Genomic DNA, 20,594 nt, shown 5'->3' on the forward strand with positions numbered 1-20,594 from the left:
AGCACTATACTCCGTGATTTATAAATGATAGATGTATAAACTTGTGTGAGTAATCAGTGGTCAATGGGAAGGATTTGAAGAGACTGGAAAGTAGAGTTGCCTTGAGACAACTTAATAACAGAAAGGGTAGACTTCGATCACAGTGGTCTAACAGTGCTGCTACGCATTTTCATAGGTGAGGAAAAAGACTAAACGGGTGATTCAGCAAAACCAGCATGTGTCATCATATTTACCTGTTCTAAGATTTTGAAGACCACAGTTTACAAACCTAAATATAGTCTCCACAAGCAAGGCTGATGAAGAGCGAAATTACTCAACACTTACACGTGTGAACCATTGCTAACTCCAGTTCTAATGCTGAGTAAGAACTTGCCTACTGAAGCCCAAGSTCTGGTCTGTTTTGTGCTAAAGACTCAGGCAGCTAGACACTGATTTCAGCAGAGAGGACTTAAATGTTCATGATRTATATACTTCGTAGGAGAAGGAGGAGATGATGGTAGAAGTCAGAAGGGGGGTGGGGCTGTGCATGCCTTTTTGAGGACAAACCTTTGACAGTAGTAAAGGTTAAATATATTTGTTTATACTTTGTGATAATTCAGTAGTTCCGTGTTCCAGTTGAGGCTGAGAGCCCTATTCAGCTTCTTTTGACTTCTTTGAGCATTGACTGAGTTCTGACATTTGCAGGACATTCAAGCCTGAAATTCTTGTGTACCCTCTTTAACAGTCACCCTACCTAGAGCTTAACCCATCAAATGCAGTTGAAATGTTAAAGGCAGTAGAATGCATTGTCTGTAAAATTGCAAAATGTCAGAACAAATRACAACAATATCAAGAAATCTGCACAGGTTGGAATTTTAGACCTAAAAATGAGTACAATTRCTGTATAAATCACTTGAGAAATGAGGAAAAAGGGGCAGAAGACAGACTCATTCTAGTATACAGACAAATAGACAAAGAAATGAGTACTCTGGTATTACCTAGAGAAGATACTTCAAAAGCTCACACTTTACAATAGTTTCAGTAACTGAAATGACAATTAAAGTGTCTGAAAGACTTAAGTGCTTGTGACTACTTTAAGAAACACATTCCATTTCTACTGCTTATTTTACAATATTGTGTCTACTAAAAAGTCACTAATTCATTTCTTTCTGAGGTAAAGGTGGTCTCTCCAATGTTATTTCTGTTATCTTGAAGAAATACAGGTTAAAAAAAAAGTCAGCTTTCTCTACTGCAGCTTGCAGAAGAAAGAGTTTAGAGGAATGGTGATGCTGCTGAAAATCTTTCTACTCCTATGGCTGTCTGATTATCTGAAAGAAAAGTACTCTAGACCTTTAACTATATCCTAATCATCTTGATCAGAACAATAAATGTAACAAGCGTGAGACAAGTATGTATGTGAGAGTGCAAGACAGAGAAAGGTTTAGGGCAAGGATCAGTGGAAAATCTTTAGAAATGATGTAAGAGAAAGCAAAGGCAGGGATTGGAGTTTGTAGCCTACAGCAGAGACTATAAAAACTCTGAAAGAAAGCTGAACATTAGGGATAAGTAGGGGGAAGAACGTAGCAGGACTGTTAAGGTTGGAGTTGCTTGTATCCAAGGCAAGGTAAGATGAGTGAGGACAGAGATGGGTTTGGGATGTTTTGTGTGTCTTCTTTGCAGAAGCTTTCTTCCCCTCTGTGTTTTCTTTTTAAAATTTTTCTAATTTTTAAAATCAACAGGCATGCATAAAGTATGCATATATCCATGTCTGAAAGCAAAATTACAGCTCCTTTTGCCAGTTTGAGATTAAGATAGTAAGATATCTATCACCTACTACTTTTGGTACTAAACTACTGAATTAACATTCAGAGAAAACTTATTTTCTTTAACTAATCAGCCAGCATTTAAACAAGATGTGTCACTGCATTTTTACAGAAGTGCCTTGTTGCTTTCATGCTTTTGCAGTGCTTTGAAGATGTAAACTGCTGCCTATTCTTATTGTTATGAATTTTCCTCAGTATAAGTTACTGTTAAATGCATGCTACTTCTCAAAATAACCTGAAGAACTGTGGCAGAATAGTTTCTTTGCCTTTACTATACATGTAGACATGTTTGCTGCATGTAATATGTAAAACAAGATAAACAATTAAACAGGGGAGTTCAATTATTAATGAAAATTATTTTTTCATTAATTTGTAGATGCACAAAAGAGTTTCATTAGATCCCATATTAGATAAATACTGGGCCAGATTCTGACACATTCCTGCAGTAACAGAGTAATCCTACAATTGCATTCCTCCACTAACAGAGTAATTATCGTTATCCAGTGATCAGGCTACTTCRGCTCTGTACCACTGTAAATGAAGGCAGTCTCTGATGCAGTGATAATCATTGCTATTTCTGCATTCTGGGTTCAAAACTATTTCACTCTCTATTTTTTGCCTCCCAGATTGGAGTCATTCAAGTAAACACATGTGAATAACCTTTGGGTTAGATGTCCAGAGGCTACTGYAGAGTTCAGATCCCTCTAGTTTTTGAAGCACAAGCACATGCCGCCTTTAGTGTTTCTTTGCTTGGTTTTCCAATATGAAACRGCAGTCCTCTCGTGGTAGCGCAGAGAGCTGAAATGGGGGAACCRTGAGGACGTTTTCTGACCCTGCCCACTGATTTGCTTAGCAAATCTAGGGCAGAGTAACTACATTTATCTAAGTCTCTACACTCCTGTACTCAAAAYGCAGCTCAACAAACTTTTCTTGGAAAATGCTTTGAATGTCATGATGAAAAATAGGCAAAGGGACAAAATCAAACAAAGCTACGGTTTAAATGACAGGATAGCTGCAAAGTACAACTAGATGTAATAGGTTGTAACAGGTGTTCTTCAGTATTTGTAAATACCATCCACATTGATTTCAGTGGATTACAGCTTGTTTTTCACTTTTTGAGTGAATGATAGGTGTAACCTATTTTACCCATCAAATTTTAAAATTTGATCCTTACAACAGTTGTGAGAACTCTCCTTATTGATTGTTACAAAGATTGTAACTGGCTGTAACTTCCCTTTTCTTTTTAGTCAATCCAAAGAAATAGATTCACTTCAATGAATATCAATGTATCTTCACTAAGCAGTTGACAATTCTTCTTTATTAATATCCTTGATTACAAGATTTAAAAGTATTTATCCAGTAAATCAGCATTAATATATGATTCACTTATTAACAAATTCCAATGTCATTCATGTCTCTTGAGAACAAATCTTGAAGACAAATCTTTGTAATGAAGTATATTTTAATTGGCCTTTAAATGGCCTATGTCTTTTCRTTGATAATATATTCATAGCACATATCAAGAACTTGCATTTACCACTCTAATGTTATTAGGAGTGAAGATTTCTTTTTTCCCTGAATGTAAAAAAAAATATAATATATTTCTTGGTTTTGCGTGCTGATTTAAAGATGTCTAATTTTTGTTTTAAAAGCTAGAGACAACACTAACAATGAACAGGTTTTGGTTCTCATGATAAAGGTGAAGGAAGAAAAGTAAATGCAGAAGTGATCAGGAATGTTAAGAAAAGCTGATTTGTTTAGTCAGTAAATACATAAATGATTTAGGGTTGAGAGTTTGTTGTCAGTGTTTTTGCTTTCTAGGGTGCATACCAAGAATACTGTAGCTCACTCAATTATCTCACTTAGGAAAGGTGGAAATAAACTCTTCTCATTACAATCTGTTTTTGTATACTTTGTAACATCCTACTTCTGTAATAATCCTTAGGCTTCTGGATGTATTTTATCTTTTTTGTTTGTGTCTCCTGCTTCCTGATCTCCCTAATTTTATAATCTTGAAAATAGATTGCTAAAATCTGCTGCTAAAATCATTCTATTACGGATAGCAGTCAGCAACAGATTTTTCTGAGTTTTGCAAGATGTTCAACTTTTGTCTTTCCTGCTAGTTCTAAGGAAAATTGTCCTTGTTTGTTCTGCATAGCCATTTGGTTTAGCATGCTTTCTTCAAATGGAGAAGTGAGGACCGTGACTGTTTATCCCATAGTGCTTTCCAACTTGTGGCACTCTATGAATTTCAGTTAAATTTTTCCTAATTCAAACTCATTTCCATTAAGCAAATACTCACCAATAGGGCTGTGGTCATCTTGCAGCACAAACATTTTTACCGTTTGTGTACTCTGCGTGGGAACTGCGGTGCCACACTGTGGTGCCACGTTTTCAGCCTTTTTTCATATAAGCAGTGTGATTCATATTCTTCTCCCACAAATATTGAACATTCAGTGAGTAGGATTAACGCAGACTCTAGTCAGGCCCTGTAGTGACTAAGCTATCATTGAATCCAAGGGTTTTATCTCAGTAAGGATGGTTGGAACAGTTGTAAATTTGGGCATCCTCTGACCACATCTGCTTCTTCCAGTAGCTTAACTATCAGTAGCTGGATCAGCATTTATAATAGTAACAGCAGTAAAAGGTAGGCTAGGATAACCATCATGATGGTATGAAAACACAAGTAGTTAGGATCAAGCACTGGAAATCTTATTGTTACTGTAACATTATACGACATTATATTTTTAATGAAATCTTTGAAATGAAAAAGTGCAAAATTGCAAAAGTGATCGCTAATCTGAGATGCCTTCTTGAGAAGTGTTTGAACCTCATTCGCAGGAAGCAGAACATGCTTGTCCTTGAAATACCAAAGTATTAGACAAATGTTATTAGACTGTTAGACGAAGTATTTCAATYGGGACACCCAAATACCTAGACATTTCCTCAAAATCACTTGCCTTTCTTAAGCATCTTGCATATGTTCATGAATTTTTCATAATTTCTAGTTACATCAGATGTAGCCTACCAACATCTATTTATCTACATAGTTGGGAAACTGAAAATTGAGGGAAATTTTCAGTGCAGAACTGACAGTGTCTATACTGTATATCTAATAAAACATATGACACAGCTCAAAAATCTAAACCCACTCCATAAAACACATTGTTAATGATGTAAAGTGCCTGGCACTGATTGCTTACACTACATTTTGCCACAGTCCCATGCTTCAGTATCTTGCTTCAGTATCTTACATAGTGGCTTTTTAGAGGACACTATATAAGAAGTGCTCCATATCTCATTTGTTGGATGAGAATGAAAATACCAGTCTAATCTATTTCTGGACTTTACTTTTTTTCTGAATTTGGGGGTTGTTTTGATTTTTTTCCCTTTTCTTTGATATTTCCATAGCTAGAAAGTTACATTTGAGAGTAAAAATGTCCCTCAGGAGATTCTGAAATCACTGAGACTGCTGGTATGGGCATATTTTGGTTTTGTGGTTATGAATATGCTCAGAGAATCCAAAAGTAGGACAAATATAGCATTGGCTTCAGCAGGAGCAGACTTATTCTCAAAGCTTTACATATAGCGATCTCCAGGTTGTTCTTTTGTTGAGATACTCATCATAACTTTATGGGCCATAAGGTAGACTCCCATCAGGTGTTGCATGCCCAGTGAGGCTAATGGTAACACTTGATTATACATTTAATTAAGACTGGTAGCAGCAGTTAATTTTCTCTTGTATGGCAGTGGATAGTTTTATGACAATAACATCAGTAACTGGCTTGCAGACACATCTGTGATTTCCCTCAGCTGGTTGGAATTTGCAAGGATTGAGAGACCCTCATGCCTAACAGATAATGGAGGTTCTCCATTGCCATCCCTGGGCTCACGTAGTAGGACTGGAGTCCTACTAGGTGCTGCCAGGAGCTTCTCAGTGCGCATGGGGCAGTCAGGCCCTGGCTCTGTGTCAGCTCTAATCAGGAGCATACGTCTCAAAGACCCAGGGGCTCTGGGCTCAGCTACATCATGCACRTTTCAAGAGCAAAGTTGGCATTTGCAGGTGAGCTTGGGCATATCCCATGCAGGTGTTTCTAGAACCAGCAGAGCAGTCCTCAATATATAGTGGCAGCAGAAGTGAAAGATTACTGTGCAAGGCATGATGTCTTTCCTCAGCTCTCTTGCTAACAGGTTGGCAAGAAAAATAAAGCTTTGTGATTTATACTAGTGGGCTAATTTCCACAGTAACGTGAAATATGGTAGTTCGAATGGGTAAGAACAATGACAGCTGTTACGTTTTTGACAGGCAATAGGTTTGGAGCTTGGTGATGAATTACACATTGTCTGGGGTTTGTTCAGCTCGCTTATCTTCAGGATGTCATTTTGCTTTTTGTTTTTTCTTTTTAAAGAAAAATATATTTTTAAGTCCTTTGGTTTGATGTTGGAGATGGAACAGTTGTGTCTGGTAAAGAATTTTGCTTTCTTGTGATCTTTTGTTAGAAAACAGCTCTGCACAGATTCTGAAGAAAAGTTTTGAATGTTTATCTTGCTTTGATAATGTTCTCTGTTTTCTTTTTAATTGTATTTTAATTGAACTTATAATAAAGATGCCTAATTATATGGGAAATCTGAGTTTTAACACATTTTGAGCTAAAATATCATKAAAACACATAAATCTGTCTGAATTTCAGACTTGCAATTACATTTAGGGAAAGGTGAATCATATGTTATGTCAGATAACACCAGGCCAGATCCTGAGATACTGGAGACATAGAATAATACCCCAATTCCTTGACCTTTCTCTGTGAAATTGGTGGTAAAAAGCTTTTCAGAAAGAGAAAGAAAGCGGGAAATTCAGTCTAGGTGGGGAAGGCTTATCTTGCAATGGTCTATATAGTTGTCAGAGCTTTGCTCATTCTCTTTCAGTAACAAATACATTCAAGCTTGGTTTCAGGTCTCTCTTGAAAGGGAACAAGGTAAAATGTGGAYGGGGTGAAGCAACAACTGGATGTATATATGTGGCTAGGAGGGGAACGTACATTTGCAAAGGCTCCTTCCAGCAAGGGGGTTCTGCTTGCRTACTTGCAAGAGCTGAGCTAAAGCAGTAGAAGCAGCAACTGATATTAATAAATAYGATTCTATGATATTGGTGAAGGTGGCCAGCTAAGTTCAAGGCTGGCAGAGGTCAGTGTGATTTCAGTTTACGTTTACATAGACCTTATTATTACCTTTAGTTTTGAWAATACAATTTTAGAGATAAACTGCTCCGTTAGAACAAGGCTACATCTTTCTCCCACCTTGGTCACTACAGCGTGGAAAAATCTGCACGACAGGATCTTCTGGACTTAGTTTTGTTTCTCTTTAAACCAGTGACATTGCTTCTTGGTTACTGATTTCCATGGGAACTATAGCCAAGCTTTAAGTTCTTACAATTTCCTCTGCTTCTCATTTCACTAGTGTCAAGTTCTGACTGGTTAATCAAATGTGTTTTGTGTTGCAGGTGCCTTAATGTTTATTTTTATTAGTGTACTGCTTGCTATTTTTAGCTCTTTGGTCTTTGGGATGAATGAATACCAGCACAGCCCTTAGACCATAATAAACATGTGTTTTTAACCTTGCCATTTATTTTTATGTCTCCGTATCCAAATAATCAGGATGTGGTTATCTGCGGAGGTGGTAGACTAGTACTTCAAATTTCAATGCACAGCCACATACAAAAATATACATTGTAGAAGGCTTATAAGCCTAAAAACCCCAAGACAGACACTTGTCTAGCTTTACGGGCTGTCACTACTGGACTGAGAGACACTGGTATAACCTGTTTTGCTGCTTTTTCTTTCTTCTTTGATTCCAGGGGATTTAATCTACTTGATGCCTACAGAATAAGCAGCAGCTTTCTTCCTCACTATTTATGCCTCATGAACAATATAAAGCAGATAAATAAAAGGTCATCAAATAACAGAAGCGCATTCAGAATGTATTGAAAAAGCCAAGGCAAGAAATAGAGTAATAAGTACAAATGTATATTCATTTTTAAAATCTGGATTCCAAGCACTTTTGTGGCTTCTCTCTTTTATAGTGTGGGAAAAAGTGCAAAGCAAAATATTTTTTGCCATATGTTTTTTTGCCTGATCTTATGGGAGATTTGCTAAGCAGAGGATAAAACAACTATCGTACATCATATAAATGTATTTATACATCCTTTCTATTTCTGCTTTTGCCAAGAAGAGAGTCAGCAAAGAATGGCAGAATCGGACTTGAATTATACTCTAGGGCTGGACTTGGTAACAGACTAATCAGTAAATTAACAGATTTCTTTGGCACTAGAGGCCACAGCCTAGTTCTTAKTAACATCACTTGAAAGACTCCCACTTGGTGAAGTCAGAAGCACAATAAGCTCTGCAAGATCTAGAAAAGGGCTTAAAGAGAGCAGCCCAAATCCAAGAGCAAAGAAATCCCTGCAGCCAGCAGCTTCCTAATCTTGCCAAAACTTAAACCTCTTTGCTTGACTTGAGGGCTCTGCAGGCACCTGCGGTTCTGCACCTGTGGTATGTGATTTGAACAATATGTCCAAGCAATGGATTTCCATGTAAGCTTTTCCCAGATATGCCGTATGACTTTCCTCCAGCTGTGGCTACTGTTAATTCACATCATCAGAATTGGGGGCCTGTGAAATTCAGCCTTACTTTAAAAATGCTGCTTGGGGAGATTTGTGATTTCTGTAACAGCTTTAGGCTACCTATCCRGCATGTGAGGAGGTCAAGGTCAGCCTGGGGGGGTGTGAGACAACCAAACTCTCTCTGCTTACAAATGACTGTCTAGTTCATCTGGTTTTAACGCAAGTTTGCATCCATTCTCTTTCTGCAAGGACTGGGCCATTGTGTGGAAAGGAATTAAAAAATTTATGGGGCCATTAGAGGGCAAAAGAATGGGGTAAAGGGGAGGGAGCTGATACTGTACTCAAAGGTGAGGGTCACTCAGCTAGCACTACCTGTTTTTTTCACGTAGTGACTTTGTATCATAAAATATGTTAACAGCCAGGAGAACAGAGTCTTGCTTGCTTCTTTACACTTCTCTGAGGTCTTTGGAGAAAGATACTTGTCGTCTCTCCACCATCAGAGTGCAAAGGCTCTTACTGGTATTTGCCATCCTCTCCTCCCCCCCCCCCATGTGGCTATGGAGCCGTTAACAGAGCGTTCTCCTTTGCAGATGCTGCAGCTTCAGCTGATTGTGGTGCATTTGGCCCTTGTGATTACCCTGCTGCAGTGGCAGTCTAGCTCAATGCGCCTACCTGAGGCAGTTCCCGAGGTAGGTGAATGTTCCTGGATGGTTACCATAGGGAAGACCCCTGTCTTCCCAGGGGAGCTCCTAGCCACCGAGTGTGGAAGACACCACTATCTCCAAACAGCGCCGAAAAGCAAACTTAACTCTTCRAGGGCAAAGCTGGAGCAGGACAGGAGTCCTGCAATGAAAGGAGTGATGCAAATTGTGTGGCTCTGAGAGGGCTGACAGAATGAAATGCTGCCTAGATTCACACAGTCTGTCCTGAAACACTCCGGAATTTCTGTATGTTAAAACATTGTCCAGTGACTTGGGATAAAGAACTTCAAGGATGGGGGGGAGGAAAACAAACTCAGCTAAAACTGAAAAGAATTCCGTTCTTCTCCTTAAAAGACAAATAATAGTATGAGTAGTTTGCAGTTTTCCGGAGCCATAACAAAATCACTGAGAGGAGATACCATGCTTAAAACTTAGTTAAAGGAGAGAGAGAAGAGACCAAGAGAGGAAGGGAGCAGTAACTTGCCTAAGCTTTCCAAGGAAACCTGTAGATGAAATGGCAGACCTCATGTCTTGTACTTCATCTASTAAGATATGCAGTGATTGCACCTGAAAATGTCTAGTTTTTTTTTTTGTTTTTTTTTTTAGTCATCTTGACATAAAACAGAGATGGCAGCAAAGATACTTAGTGATTGTTTCATGTCAAGGATCTAAAAGTTTAATCAAAGCAGCACTATTTGGCTGTAGGATCTTTACACAGATTTTTAAGACCAACTTAGAAGTTAGATGCATACTGCAGAGTACTGATGGACTCTTCCAGCTTGCTATCTGTTTTCAAGTGAGTATGCCCTGATTATGCAGAATAATGTCCACTCTCCACATCAATGCCACAGCAGCAGCTATTTTGATACCACAAAAACCTGGTACCCTGTTACTATCAATGACCAATGGCAGGCRGATGTTTGTGAAGACAACATAAGAACGGGACATTTTCAGGGACTTCTTGATCCAGACTAGACAAGTGCATTTTTTAGCTGCTGAAAGGGCCCATATTTGTCTTTGAAAATATTTAAACTTTTGATATTCATGACCTCATTTGGTAATGCATTCCACTTCATCTATATACTATGTTTTAAAAAATAATTGCTTGTATTTATTTTAAATTGACCACCTAGTGACTTCACTGGGTGAGGAACTGGCAAACAGTTTTTCCTAATAAAAAAAAAAATAGTCTCTATTTATCTCTTGGCTTTACATAAATTTATAAACCCTTCCCTGTATTCCTCCTTCATTCATTTCTTAGCTCTTTGAAGTTGTGCTTTGTTTAGTGGTTCATCATAGGTAAGCCATTACCTACATCTGATTATCTTTTTAGCTGTCTCTTTACTTTCTACAATTCTATTATTATTATTTTTAAGATGAACTAAATAGAGCTGCACACAGTAGTCAAGAACAGAGGATATTTTTACTTTCCAGTTCAAGCATTATTGTAGACATTTATCTCCACTAACCAGAGGGGAAAGTTCATTCTTTAAAGGCACAGTTTTGCTGCAAACCTTTGTTAAGAGTTTTATAGCCATGAAAAAGAACAGAAAGGACAACTAAATGGCACTTGAATCTCACAGGAAAAGTCAGAGGACAATATGAGATCCCTCACAAAAACGGTGCCAGGTYGTTATTGTGATTATTGTTGTCAGTTGATCCTCCTTGTGTTTATAAGTGTGTTTTACACACACCATCACTGGTTATGCCACCCACCAGTAGTGAGGTGTCACCACCACAGCTATGGTGTGGACCACAGTAGATACAAGCATTATTGCATTATCCATGGAATGGCTTCCTTTGCATTAGTGCTAAACACACTGTGTATGAGYAAGACAGATAGTGGCATGCTTCTGAAGATAGAAGTCAGGTTTAAGACATCTAATAAAAGCTTTGCTTGGATTTTTTTTTTATCTAATTCTGTGGAGATCGAATTGAGCAAGAAACCAAACACTTAGTTCAAAGAAAGGAGAATGAATTTAACACCTATGTTCATGTAGTAGTTGCTGTCCTATATTTCTCTGTTTTTTTGTAAAGCAAATATTTCACTTTCATTTGATATGTCTCATTTCTGTATTGATAAACCCCCATATTCTCAGCTATTATAAGGGGCTAAGTAGAGCTCTTTTTTAATTTTCTTAAGGTATTAAACCAAATGTCATAATTAAGGTTCAAAATTCTATGTCAAGTCAGTATATTGTTCTTTACTTTCCTCCCCTACACATACTGTTACTGTGTAACACTGCCACTCAATTCTTTGAATGTCAGTGCTGAGCAAGGTGATCTTGGGATTTTTTTTTTCATAACAAATAATTATTTGTTGATTTCAGATGGAAAATACGGCCTACATTTTCATTACTATTTATTAGCATTCACTTCAAAAATGAAAATTAGTTTCCTGAAAAATACCAGAATGRATATCAGAATCTTGTAATAACTATTGCATTTTTAAAAATGATGAAATTTCTCAGCTCATGCTGGAAGTGATGCTGACCACACTGTAAAGATAGGGATAGTGGGCTGGCTCACAAGATACAGGCTTTGTGAAATCAAGAATTTCAATAATTATTTTGATAATATTTGCAATAATAGTGAAGGAGAGTTCAAATCTATCAAAAAAATCTGTCTTTCATGGCAGCCTCCTGTGATTGGAAAATGACTAAGTTTCAGAGAAGAAATTTTGTTTTGAAACATTGGCCCAGGTTTTGTGTCATAGTGATTTTTTTATTTATAGAGCTGTTGCTTTGACACTGATTGAAATGATTTTTCTGGAACTCTGACAGCAACCAAACATCCCCGCTTTCTTTTGCAGTCTTTGGAGCCTTCTAATGTGCTGGGCATGGGAGCACGTCCCACCACTAGTGAAGAGAAGTCAGCTACTAACCTATCAGCCAAGCTGTTCCTTCTTGATGAGCTGATGTCTCTGGAGAATGAGGTGACCGAGACCAAAAGGAAGAGAAGTTTCCCAGGGTTTGGCTCCCCAATTGACAGGATTTCTTCAAGTTCTATGGATACAAAAAGCAAACAGAGGTAAATTCTTCGGTGGCTCCTAACAGTGATGAAGCTAGGAGAAGGCATCTGTTCGTAGGTTGTTCTGGATAYGAATGGTTCACTTTTAGCCACTAGCAAATTCACTGGCCGGTTGGGAGGTGCCTCTTATGAGGGTACCAGAATCTCTTCAGTAATCACTCTGCACAATGTAAAATCTTCAGCTGAGATAAGTAATAAATGCTGCCATCCAACTAACTGGAATATTCAAGGACATGTATTTTTCTAGAGCACTTCTTCCCAAGCACGTGAACCATCCTGCCATATCCTGCAGTATAAACCTGCCTTTTTGATCATGAGTTTATTTACTGCAAAATGTATCTGAGATTAAAAAGTGAAGGGGCAGGGCTAGRTGTTCCCAAAACTGGGGTGAAAAGATGTATTGGAGTGCACATCTTGTATAGAAGGATGAAGGAGACATCACAAACATCAGCAGACAGGTTATAAAATGAGTCTCCAAGAAAAAAGTGTCAGGATCTAGATCTGTTCCTGATAAACCAGATTTAATCAATACAGCTGTTCTGTTCCATGATGGATATGTTAATATTTGGGCCTGATAGTTTCACGGTACATGCTGGAAGATATGCATGTTTATAACTATGAGGGCTAAAGAATGAYGATTGGTATGTCTGAAGGGAAGCCAGTGAGTTTGGGGCAAACCTRAAGGGGCTGTTCACCATATTTGAAAGTGCTAAACTGTCCTGTTCCCTCCATTCTTCTTGTAACTGTCTTCTTTTGGATGGAATCACCAATGCCACAAAGTATTTAATGACATGTTTAAAATTTAATCTGGAAATGGAAAATATTCACTGGAGTCAGTGAATTACAAGTTTGTTTGKTTTTTTTTTCAAGGAGAATTTTGCAGTATTTCCTTGTTGTTTTTCCACTTACCACCCGATTTGCTACTAGGAGTTTTTGACTGCAGCCAAAAGTGATAAAGTGGAAAATTTAAAACCTCAGATAGGACTTTTTTGTCTGTATAGCTCTGCATGAGATCAAAATCACTCATTCTTTGTGTTTTTAGCATGTTTTCCCCTTTACTGGGAACAAATAGTAGGTCACTTTGGAAGTGGCAGTGCCTTTTTGCAAAAATATATAGTAATCCCAGTTTGTCGTGTGCTTTCTGGATGGAAAACTTGTTCCATTCTACATGCAATAGAAGAAAAAAAAATGAAAAAAGGAAAATGGAAATTCTGTAGAAGACTATCCAAATTTTCTAGCAGCTTATCTCTGAAATCAAATAAAGAGATCATGCARGTGAGTGAYGCTGCACAAAATTCCTCCCTTCCCATCATCAKCAGCACAGTTTTGCTTTGAGATTWATACTTTCAGAGAGCTTACTAGTTTCTGCGTTTGGGATTGATCTACATGTTAGAACTGTCTGAGCTGCCTTGATCACCCTATTGATAGTCAGATACTGCTTTCAGTTTTTTCAGTGATTGCAGATCGGATGGGTACCATAGTACAGTAGAAAGGCCCTTCCTTTAGGTGGCAACAGGCACACAGAGGCTGCTGCACTTGTAGGAGTAAAAAAGAGGATTGTGCACCCCTGTTGTTGAGGTGCATGCGTTGGATAACAGCCTGCCACTGTACCAGCTGAGAGTGTTACCTTTAGAGACTTTAGACAATAACTTCTGAAGCGTAAAAGCTGTGAGAAAGATCCCCCCGCCCCTGATATTAATACCATACATGTAGTACATGCAGCACAACAGAAGGTTTTGGAAAAGAGCAAACGAAATGCAGGCCGTCTGAACACCACTGCTGTAGCACCCACCAGCTACAGGAGGGCATAGATCCTAATCTTGCTTGTCAACGCTTATTTAGAAAATTTTGAAAGCATATTCTCATTTGAAACATGAAAACTGAGCAAACAATTGGTGAAGGAAGCAGTAATTGGCYTGCCATGGCTCTAGATGGCCACAAGAGGGGAAGCTCAGCTGCAGAACCTCCTTACCAGGCTGCTCAGCCTTTCACACTGATACAGTTTTGGGTTTCTTTCTCTATTTGACTCCAGACGATGATGATATTCCAACTACTTATGCAGAAAAGCCTCTACATAAAGTAATGTGGGAAATTAATTTCCCCTTTTAYCATATCAGGCTCGTTAAGACTGCAGCACCCCAGGCTTCCCACATGCTCCCCTTCGTTCTCCCTACTTCAGGTCTGCACCTTGTGGGTTGGCAAGTGGGAGGAGAGTGATGTTCTTCCATTGAGTCAACAAATGGAGGATCAGCCTTGAGCCGCTTTGCTTTGCTGGAATTAGTGTGAAAGTGCTTCTTCTTTCTGGCAGAGCAAGAYAATGTAGGTTTTTGAGGAAAGGAGACTGAAGGCTATAGAAGTGGCATCCTGATCATTTGCTATGTTCTCTAGCTGCTCCAGTATGCAGAGTTGGTGCTCCCTACATGCGGTACACTGTCTGCTCCTATTTCTTGACCTCCTCTGAAAAGTATCTAGAAAAGAGGCAGTGTCAAATGGGCTATTGCTACTGGACTGATGCCTCCAGGTCTCAGCCTATGCCTGAGTGGTCTGAGGAAAGRATGCTGCTTGGAGGAAATGACAGACTAAACAGATCATTCCAGAGGGATATAAACAGCATGGCAGTACTGGCACATCAAGGTAGACTCAGGTGCACCCTAGCATGGTCTCCTGATAGTTTGCATTTGCCAACTTAAAGAACAAAAWTTTTTTTTATTTATTTTTCTTGACAAAGACTAATAGAGAGAAGAGTTCATTTTCCAGGGCTCCTTTTTGGCCTGTATTTCATCAACAAGAATATCCAAGGGTGAAAACTAAGGTTATTCTCAGCTTCAGAAGACCTYGCTATTTACACAATAAATTAAAATAAAACTTCTACTGGTGAAACAAAATGCCCAAAAATGCCAAATTCCATTCTGTTATTGAAAGCCAGAATTATCACTGAGAACATTTTTTTTTAACTAATAAAATATTTCTGCCTATAACTTCTTTCACGTCTTTCCTCAAGCTCATATTCATCAAGTTATTGGGCAATATAACATAAGGAAAAAAAAAAAAAGCTGATACTTTCAATCTCATCAAGAGGCTTTTTACTATTCAGTTTTGTGAACAGTACGTTGCAAGATACCCCTTAGGAAAATCCTGCTAGGATTCCTCTAACTTGTCCCTTCTGTTAATGTGAAATACTTCCCTACCWCCTTGCTTATCTTGACTGAATAGGAGATTTTGGAGATCCAGGCTAAGGGGTCACCTGAAGTGTATAATACTATACATGAAACAATATTCCTTTATACATGCAGTGCTTCTCCTTTCTTTTATGAATAACAGATAACCTAYGAAATTATTTGCTTGTTGCTAAATATAAACAGGGTAGTGGATCAATATTAGCCTGTCTGTAACAGGTGGCACCTCTTGGCTGCCTTTGTTTTTAAGAGAAGTTTAGCATCCTGTTTTTAAACGCTCTCATCTTTAACCACTGCTGTACAAGTGTTCTGTCTGAACAGCAAAGTTGTGAGTGAGATGAATGGAGGAACCAAAGATGTGACAACATTTTGATTATTCTTATGATGTCTTTCCTCAGTTCTTCACCTCTTTCTTTCTTTGTTTTTCCCATGCAGGAAAGTGGTTGAACTTCCTAAGAGACGATTTGGAATTCCTCTCGACCGGATTGGAGTGAACCGTCTCAGCAACACGAAGGGTTAGCGGTTCGTGCAAGTAAGCCAAAGTACTCCAAGTGTGGGCAGACTTGGAGAATCATACCGGTTCCTGGTTGCATGGAGGTATCCAAGTCATGCCAGTAGGTTTGGTTAGGGAGGCCTGGGGAAGGATGACTTCATGTAATGTTGATTGTGACTATGACGTTAGATTTAATACTCTAAACTAGGACTTGGTATCCCCYAAAAGGTAACCTAGAATTCTTGGTCTTTTCCATCTCCTGTAGATGATCTTATAGCGTCTTTGCCCAGGCCTTGCATTTCTAACTTGGGAAAATGTAACATTTACTGCTTTTTTGTCTGCAGGTGCTTCTGTTCTAAATGATTGATGCTGTGTTGGAAACATTACAGAAATACAGAAGATGCATCAGAGCATGTCTTGTCATTGACTAATGATTCAACATTCAAGGAACTGACCTCCTACAAAATCTATTTCACATTGCATTTTACAAACAGTAACAAATTCAATTCATCAGGTCAGAATGCTCTCACAGATATGCACGGTGCCACAGATAGGAGGGAACTGAAAAAAATATATATAGTTTAATTGCATGGCATTTATTTCGTAAACTTGCAAAAGTTCATAATCCTAGCAAGGACTGTTAGAATTTTTGACTATAAAATAAAACCTTCAGAGATGCCAACAGCAGTCCATGAAAAGCAGACAACTTACACTGCAAATTTCTTTTAGGAGGATGTTTGCTTGGTAGAAGAAGGGAGAATTTAACAGTTATGGGACAAACTCAGATTTTATTTGAACTGCTATTCAGGAGAAAATGTCTGTTGACATCACTAGGCATTTATCTAAATAAAAGCTATGACAATATGTTAGGATTTGGCCTGACGCTTTCTGTAGTCTTTTTCTTATCTCTGCACCAAACTGAGAAATGTTTTTGTTGTGTGGCAGATCCTGAAATGTGTTGAGACTTACAGTTTCCTGTGCTGAGCTTATGAATACATTTTACTCCTCCTTTTGTATAACATAGGAAACCATCCAAATATGAAATCATCTACTTCCTAGGACATCTGCATCATCTGCCTTATTTTAGTCTCTTGATGTGTGTATGGGGCATAAGCATTTCTTACCCTGATAACATGTGAACATGTGCCTACCCAGTTCAATGTAAAACAGGTTAACTTGATTCCTGTTACATACTTTCTCACTTCTTGCCAACTTGTAAAAAATAGTTGGAGAGAGACATTTGCTGACATCTCAATGCTCAGGTTCCTAGCTGATCTTTTCTAAACCTCTCACATTCCTCATTGGGCTTGGGTCCATGTCAGCTACATTCCTGGGACTGATATTCTTGGTAAATCGCTCTTATAAAGAAGATCCATGTAGAAAGAGATTATGTAGGATGAAGAGAAAAAACACATCTTGTTCTGACTTGCACTTACCCCGTTTTAGACAGTGAGTTGTGGTAAGAGTGGGAACAGAAATGAAGTGCTAACTTTCTAATCTCATGTGAAGCACAGAGAAACTGTCCATCAGCTAGCAAAATGGGGAAGAAATACAGTCAGCTTCTCCAAGAGGAAGCTGAAGTAAAGAAGTTTGGATGTCAATGAGATTTCAAAAATAAAGCTATTCTGAGGAGTGAGACTTTCAGGCCATGGTGGAAGATAAGGCTCCCTCTCAGAAAGGCAGGTAGCATGTAATACTTGTAGGAGAGCGGGCTGTACTTTGGCCACAGCAGGGGCCCTACKAGTCTTAGTCCCTTTCCTTGTTGCCTACAGCCCTCACTGGGTCTGGGTGCACAACTAACCTCTCTAATCTAGGCTATTACTACTGAGAGGAGCTCCACAAACCACTGAATCACTCAAGAAGAGCTAGAGCAAGCTGAGTTAGGTGGTCATTCCTCCATTGGTGGGTGTGTTATCAGTGCTTCTATGTGAGGTGAGTGAGGAAAGCACTGCAGATGCTTTCCAGACCAAGATCTCAAAAGTTAGAGAAAGAGAGAAGGGCCATAAGTCCAAATAGAGGAGTCATCTTGGCTTTTTACTTCTCACATTTCCCCCAGTGCAAGTGCTCACTCTCCATATTTTAGATGCAAATTAAGGCCCTGAGAGCTGGATTGATTGATTTTATGTAAACTGGCTGAATGATGACCTGAGACAAGAATTTCTGCCCATGCTGGAAGCAAATCTGCAAATGCAATCCCAGACAAACCAAGACCCTATCCTCTGGAGTGTGCTGCAATCGCCTATTCTGAGCCTGCCCTGCAGCTTAGTAAAGAGTTATCTTATTGCACTGAATTCACCCAGACAGGCTGCAGATAATCTGCTTGCGAGGCAGCCATATGTGTAGGGCTTGGGCAGATTATAGAGGTGATGTACTCCTGACCACTTGTACAGCTGCCTGACAAGAGCAGCATGGATAAGAGTCATTGCGTGACACATTTTGGATGACTCYGATTGGAGGAATCCAGTGCTGACACAGCTGCTTTGCAAAGGCACTACTGGAATTACTGTTTTGCAATGGTTGGCTGGTATTAATCTGAACTTCTAAATAGAAAGAGGTTTTAAAGCCCACAGCTGAATGCAGAAATGCCCTCCATCTGGGTTAAAACGTGAAGGCACAGAAGGACAGAGGTGTCCGTCTGGTTGTTAGTTGTTTCCTGGAACTGGGAGCTTGAAGCTTCAGTCCTTGGCTCCCACAGTGTTTCATGCATTACCTGGGAGAAACCAGCAGCTGTTCTATTCCTCTTCCCTTATCCATGTCAGAACACACTGAGGCCTCCTGTGGTTCAGAAAGCACTTGTAAAATCCATAAAAAACATGATATCTGAAACTATCTGAGCACTATAATTTGTCCTCATAGWCAATACTGAATAGCCTCAATCATTGTGCATTAAACAGAGGTTAACAAATGTGAAGTGGGAGAATAATACAGCATCTGTTACATACTCTTTGCCTTGTGCACTCTCTCTGTTTGCAAATCCGTTCAGATGCCTGTGAGGATTTTCTGCTAGTATATCAATGTGATCTACAAGAAAGCCAAAGGGAAATGTCTTTCTTTAATTGTTGCCTGTGGGTCATTAACTTCAGCAAGAGTGACTGCTCAAGCATGGGTAAGGTGTGAGTAGCATCTTCTGTGTAACATAGAGGTTAAAAAACATGAGGAGAAAATATACTACAACATCCATWGCATCCTAACTTTGCCCTATGATGTGAAAGTGGCACCTGAGGAAGACAAGAGCTACAACTCTTTGAGTTAAGAAGGATGAGCAGATCCCCCATAGCGACATGCTGAAGGTGAGTCTAGGGAGAGCATCACCATCTTTGCTCAGAATTGGTAAATGAATTGCACGTAACTTCCTCTGTCCAGCAGAGGCAATCAACACAGCATCAYAGAGCGCTTTGAGGAGATAATGGGGTAGTCTGGGTACTAGGAGCACTTACTGCACAGGTAAGGATGTAGCACATYGTATGGGCTAAATAGCAAAGCAGCACGGTACATTGTGCTCCATGGACTTCCTGCATCTAAGATCAGCCCAAGCAGTTAAATAGTCAAAAATGCTGTATTTCCTGACTCTCTGATGAGCTTGTCACCCCAGACAAGGAAGGCATGGCTGCAGCTAGCAGGTAACAAATGGAGCCTGCTGCTCTGGCCGTTCATTGCAGTGGAATTTCCTGCAAGCTGAAGGCGTCTGAACTGAGCAACAGCTTTGGGCACTCAGGACAGCTCTTGTAGCACATCTCCCATTCCGCTGGAGCACCAAATACTTTGAGAAAGAGACACTCTTCTCTTGGCAACGAGCTGTACCTTTTTCTAAATTTGGTGCTATTGTGAGGAAATGTCTTTGTTCYCTTGCACAATGCAACAGACAATGGGAAAATCTTTCTGAATCGCTTCCAAGAAAATAACAAAGAATTGATRTTATCAACAAACTATATTTTATGTATGATCAGACCTTACTGATACAGTCACGCTATTTGTATTCCATTTATGCTAGCTTCAACTTGTAATAAAATGAATAGAACTCTTGTTAGCAAAGTACATAAAAGGTACTGTTGTGGTAAGCATGTGCATCTTGCCAGAGCCCCAGGCAATGGATGTAGGACAGTAATTACTGTTTTGGGAGAGGTAAAGCTTTGAGGAATACATAATAAGCACCCTACAATTAAAGAATATGACTAAATAAGACTGGAAAGACACTTCAATTCTAGTCAAAATCAGTCTACACATTAATAGTGCTCACTGGATTCTGCTCTCATTTACACTACTGGAAATCTTGAAGTTAACATGTGTGGCCTCAGAAGATTTATTCTGAATTTACACCTTTCAGAACATGGGCCAGCAACCATTTGMATTTTGTTTGCAACCAAACTTGAATAACACACCTTAAGAAAAATATGTAGGAATCACTGATGTAATGTGTTCTCTTCATTTTGAACAGGTGCAAACATAATTCCACAGTAGGGAAAGCCAGCTTGCATCAGCACGGACCARCCAGAGAGCTGAAAATCTCTTCTGAAAATGTCTCTTTGGGGTGAGTAGGTGGAAGTCACTGGGGATGGTCCAGTTCCATAATGAGAGCAGCCCACATGCATCCAAGGGGAAGAACCAATTCTTTCCCTGTCTTGGTCAAAATGAAGGGCCTATTCCTCAGGCACGATAAAATAGACCTGTATTGTTATAGCTAGGTATTTAATAGGGGCTTTTTTCACAGCAAACCTAACATCGTCCATTAGGTAATGTGAGCCTACATCGATGGAAAACATGCTGCCACCTTGG

At 39.2% G+C, this 20,594-nt stretch overlaps 1 protein-coding gene across 2 annotated transcripts in view; it reads left to right on the forward strand.

The window, feature by feature from the left end:
• The window catches only part of OSTN (osteocrin), a 49,842-nt gene extending 33,149 nt beyond the window's left edge, over positions 1–16,693 (forward strand). The window contains exons 2-5 of one of the 2 annotated variants that reach the window (XM_085325126.1): positions 9,012–9,110; positions 11,935–12,152; positions 15,764–15,850; positions 16,166–16,693. In XM_085325126.1, coding sequence (XP_085181252.1) covers positions 9,012–9,110; positions 11,935–12,152; positions 15,764–15,848 — 402 coding nt within the window. In that variant the 3' untranslated portion in view covers positions 15,849–15,850; positions 16,166–16,693. Of the gene's footprint in view, positions 1–9,011; positions 9,111–11,934; positions 12,153–15,763; positions 15,861–16,165 lie in introns of both variants that reach the window. The other variant, XM_085325125.1, reaches the window with a different exon arrangement.
• Positions 16,694–20,594: the final 3,901 nt, after the last annotated feature.

Source organism: Rhea americana, unplaced genomic scaffold (assembly GCF_003343005.1).
Source record: "Rhea americana isolate MKP2758 unplaced genomic scaffold, rheAme1 scaffold_96, whole genome shotgun sequence".
NCBI classification, from domain to species: Eukaryota; Metazoa; Chordata; class Aves; order Rheiformes; family Rheidae; genus Rhea; species Rhea americana.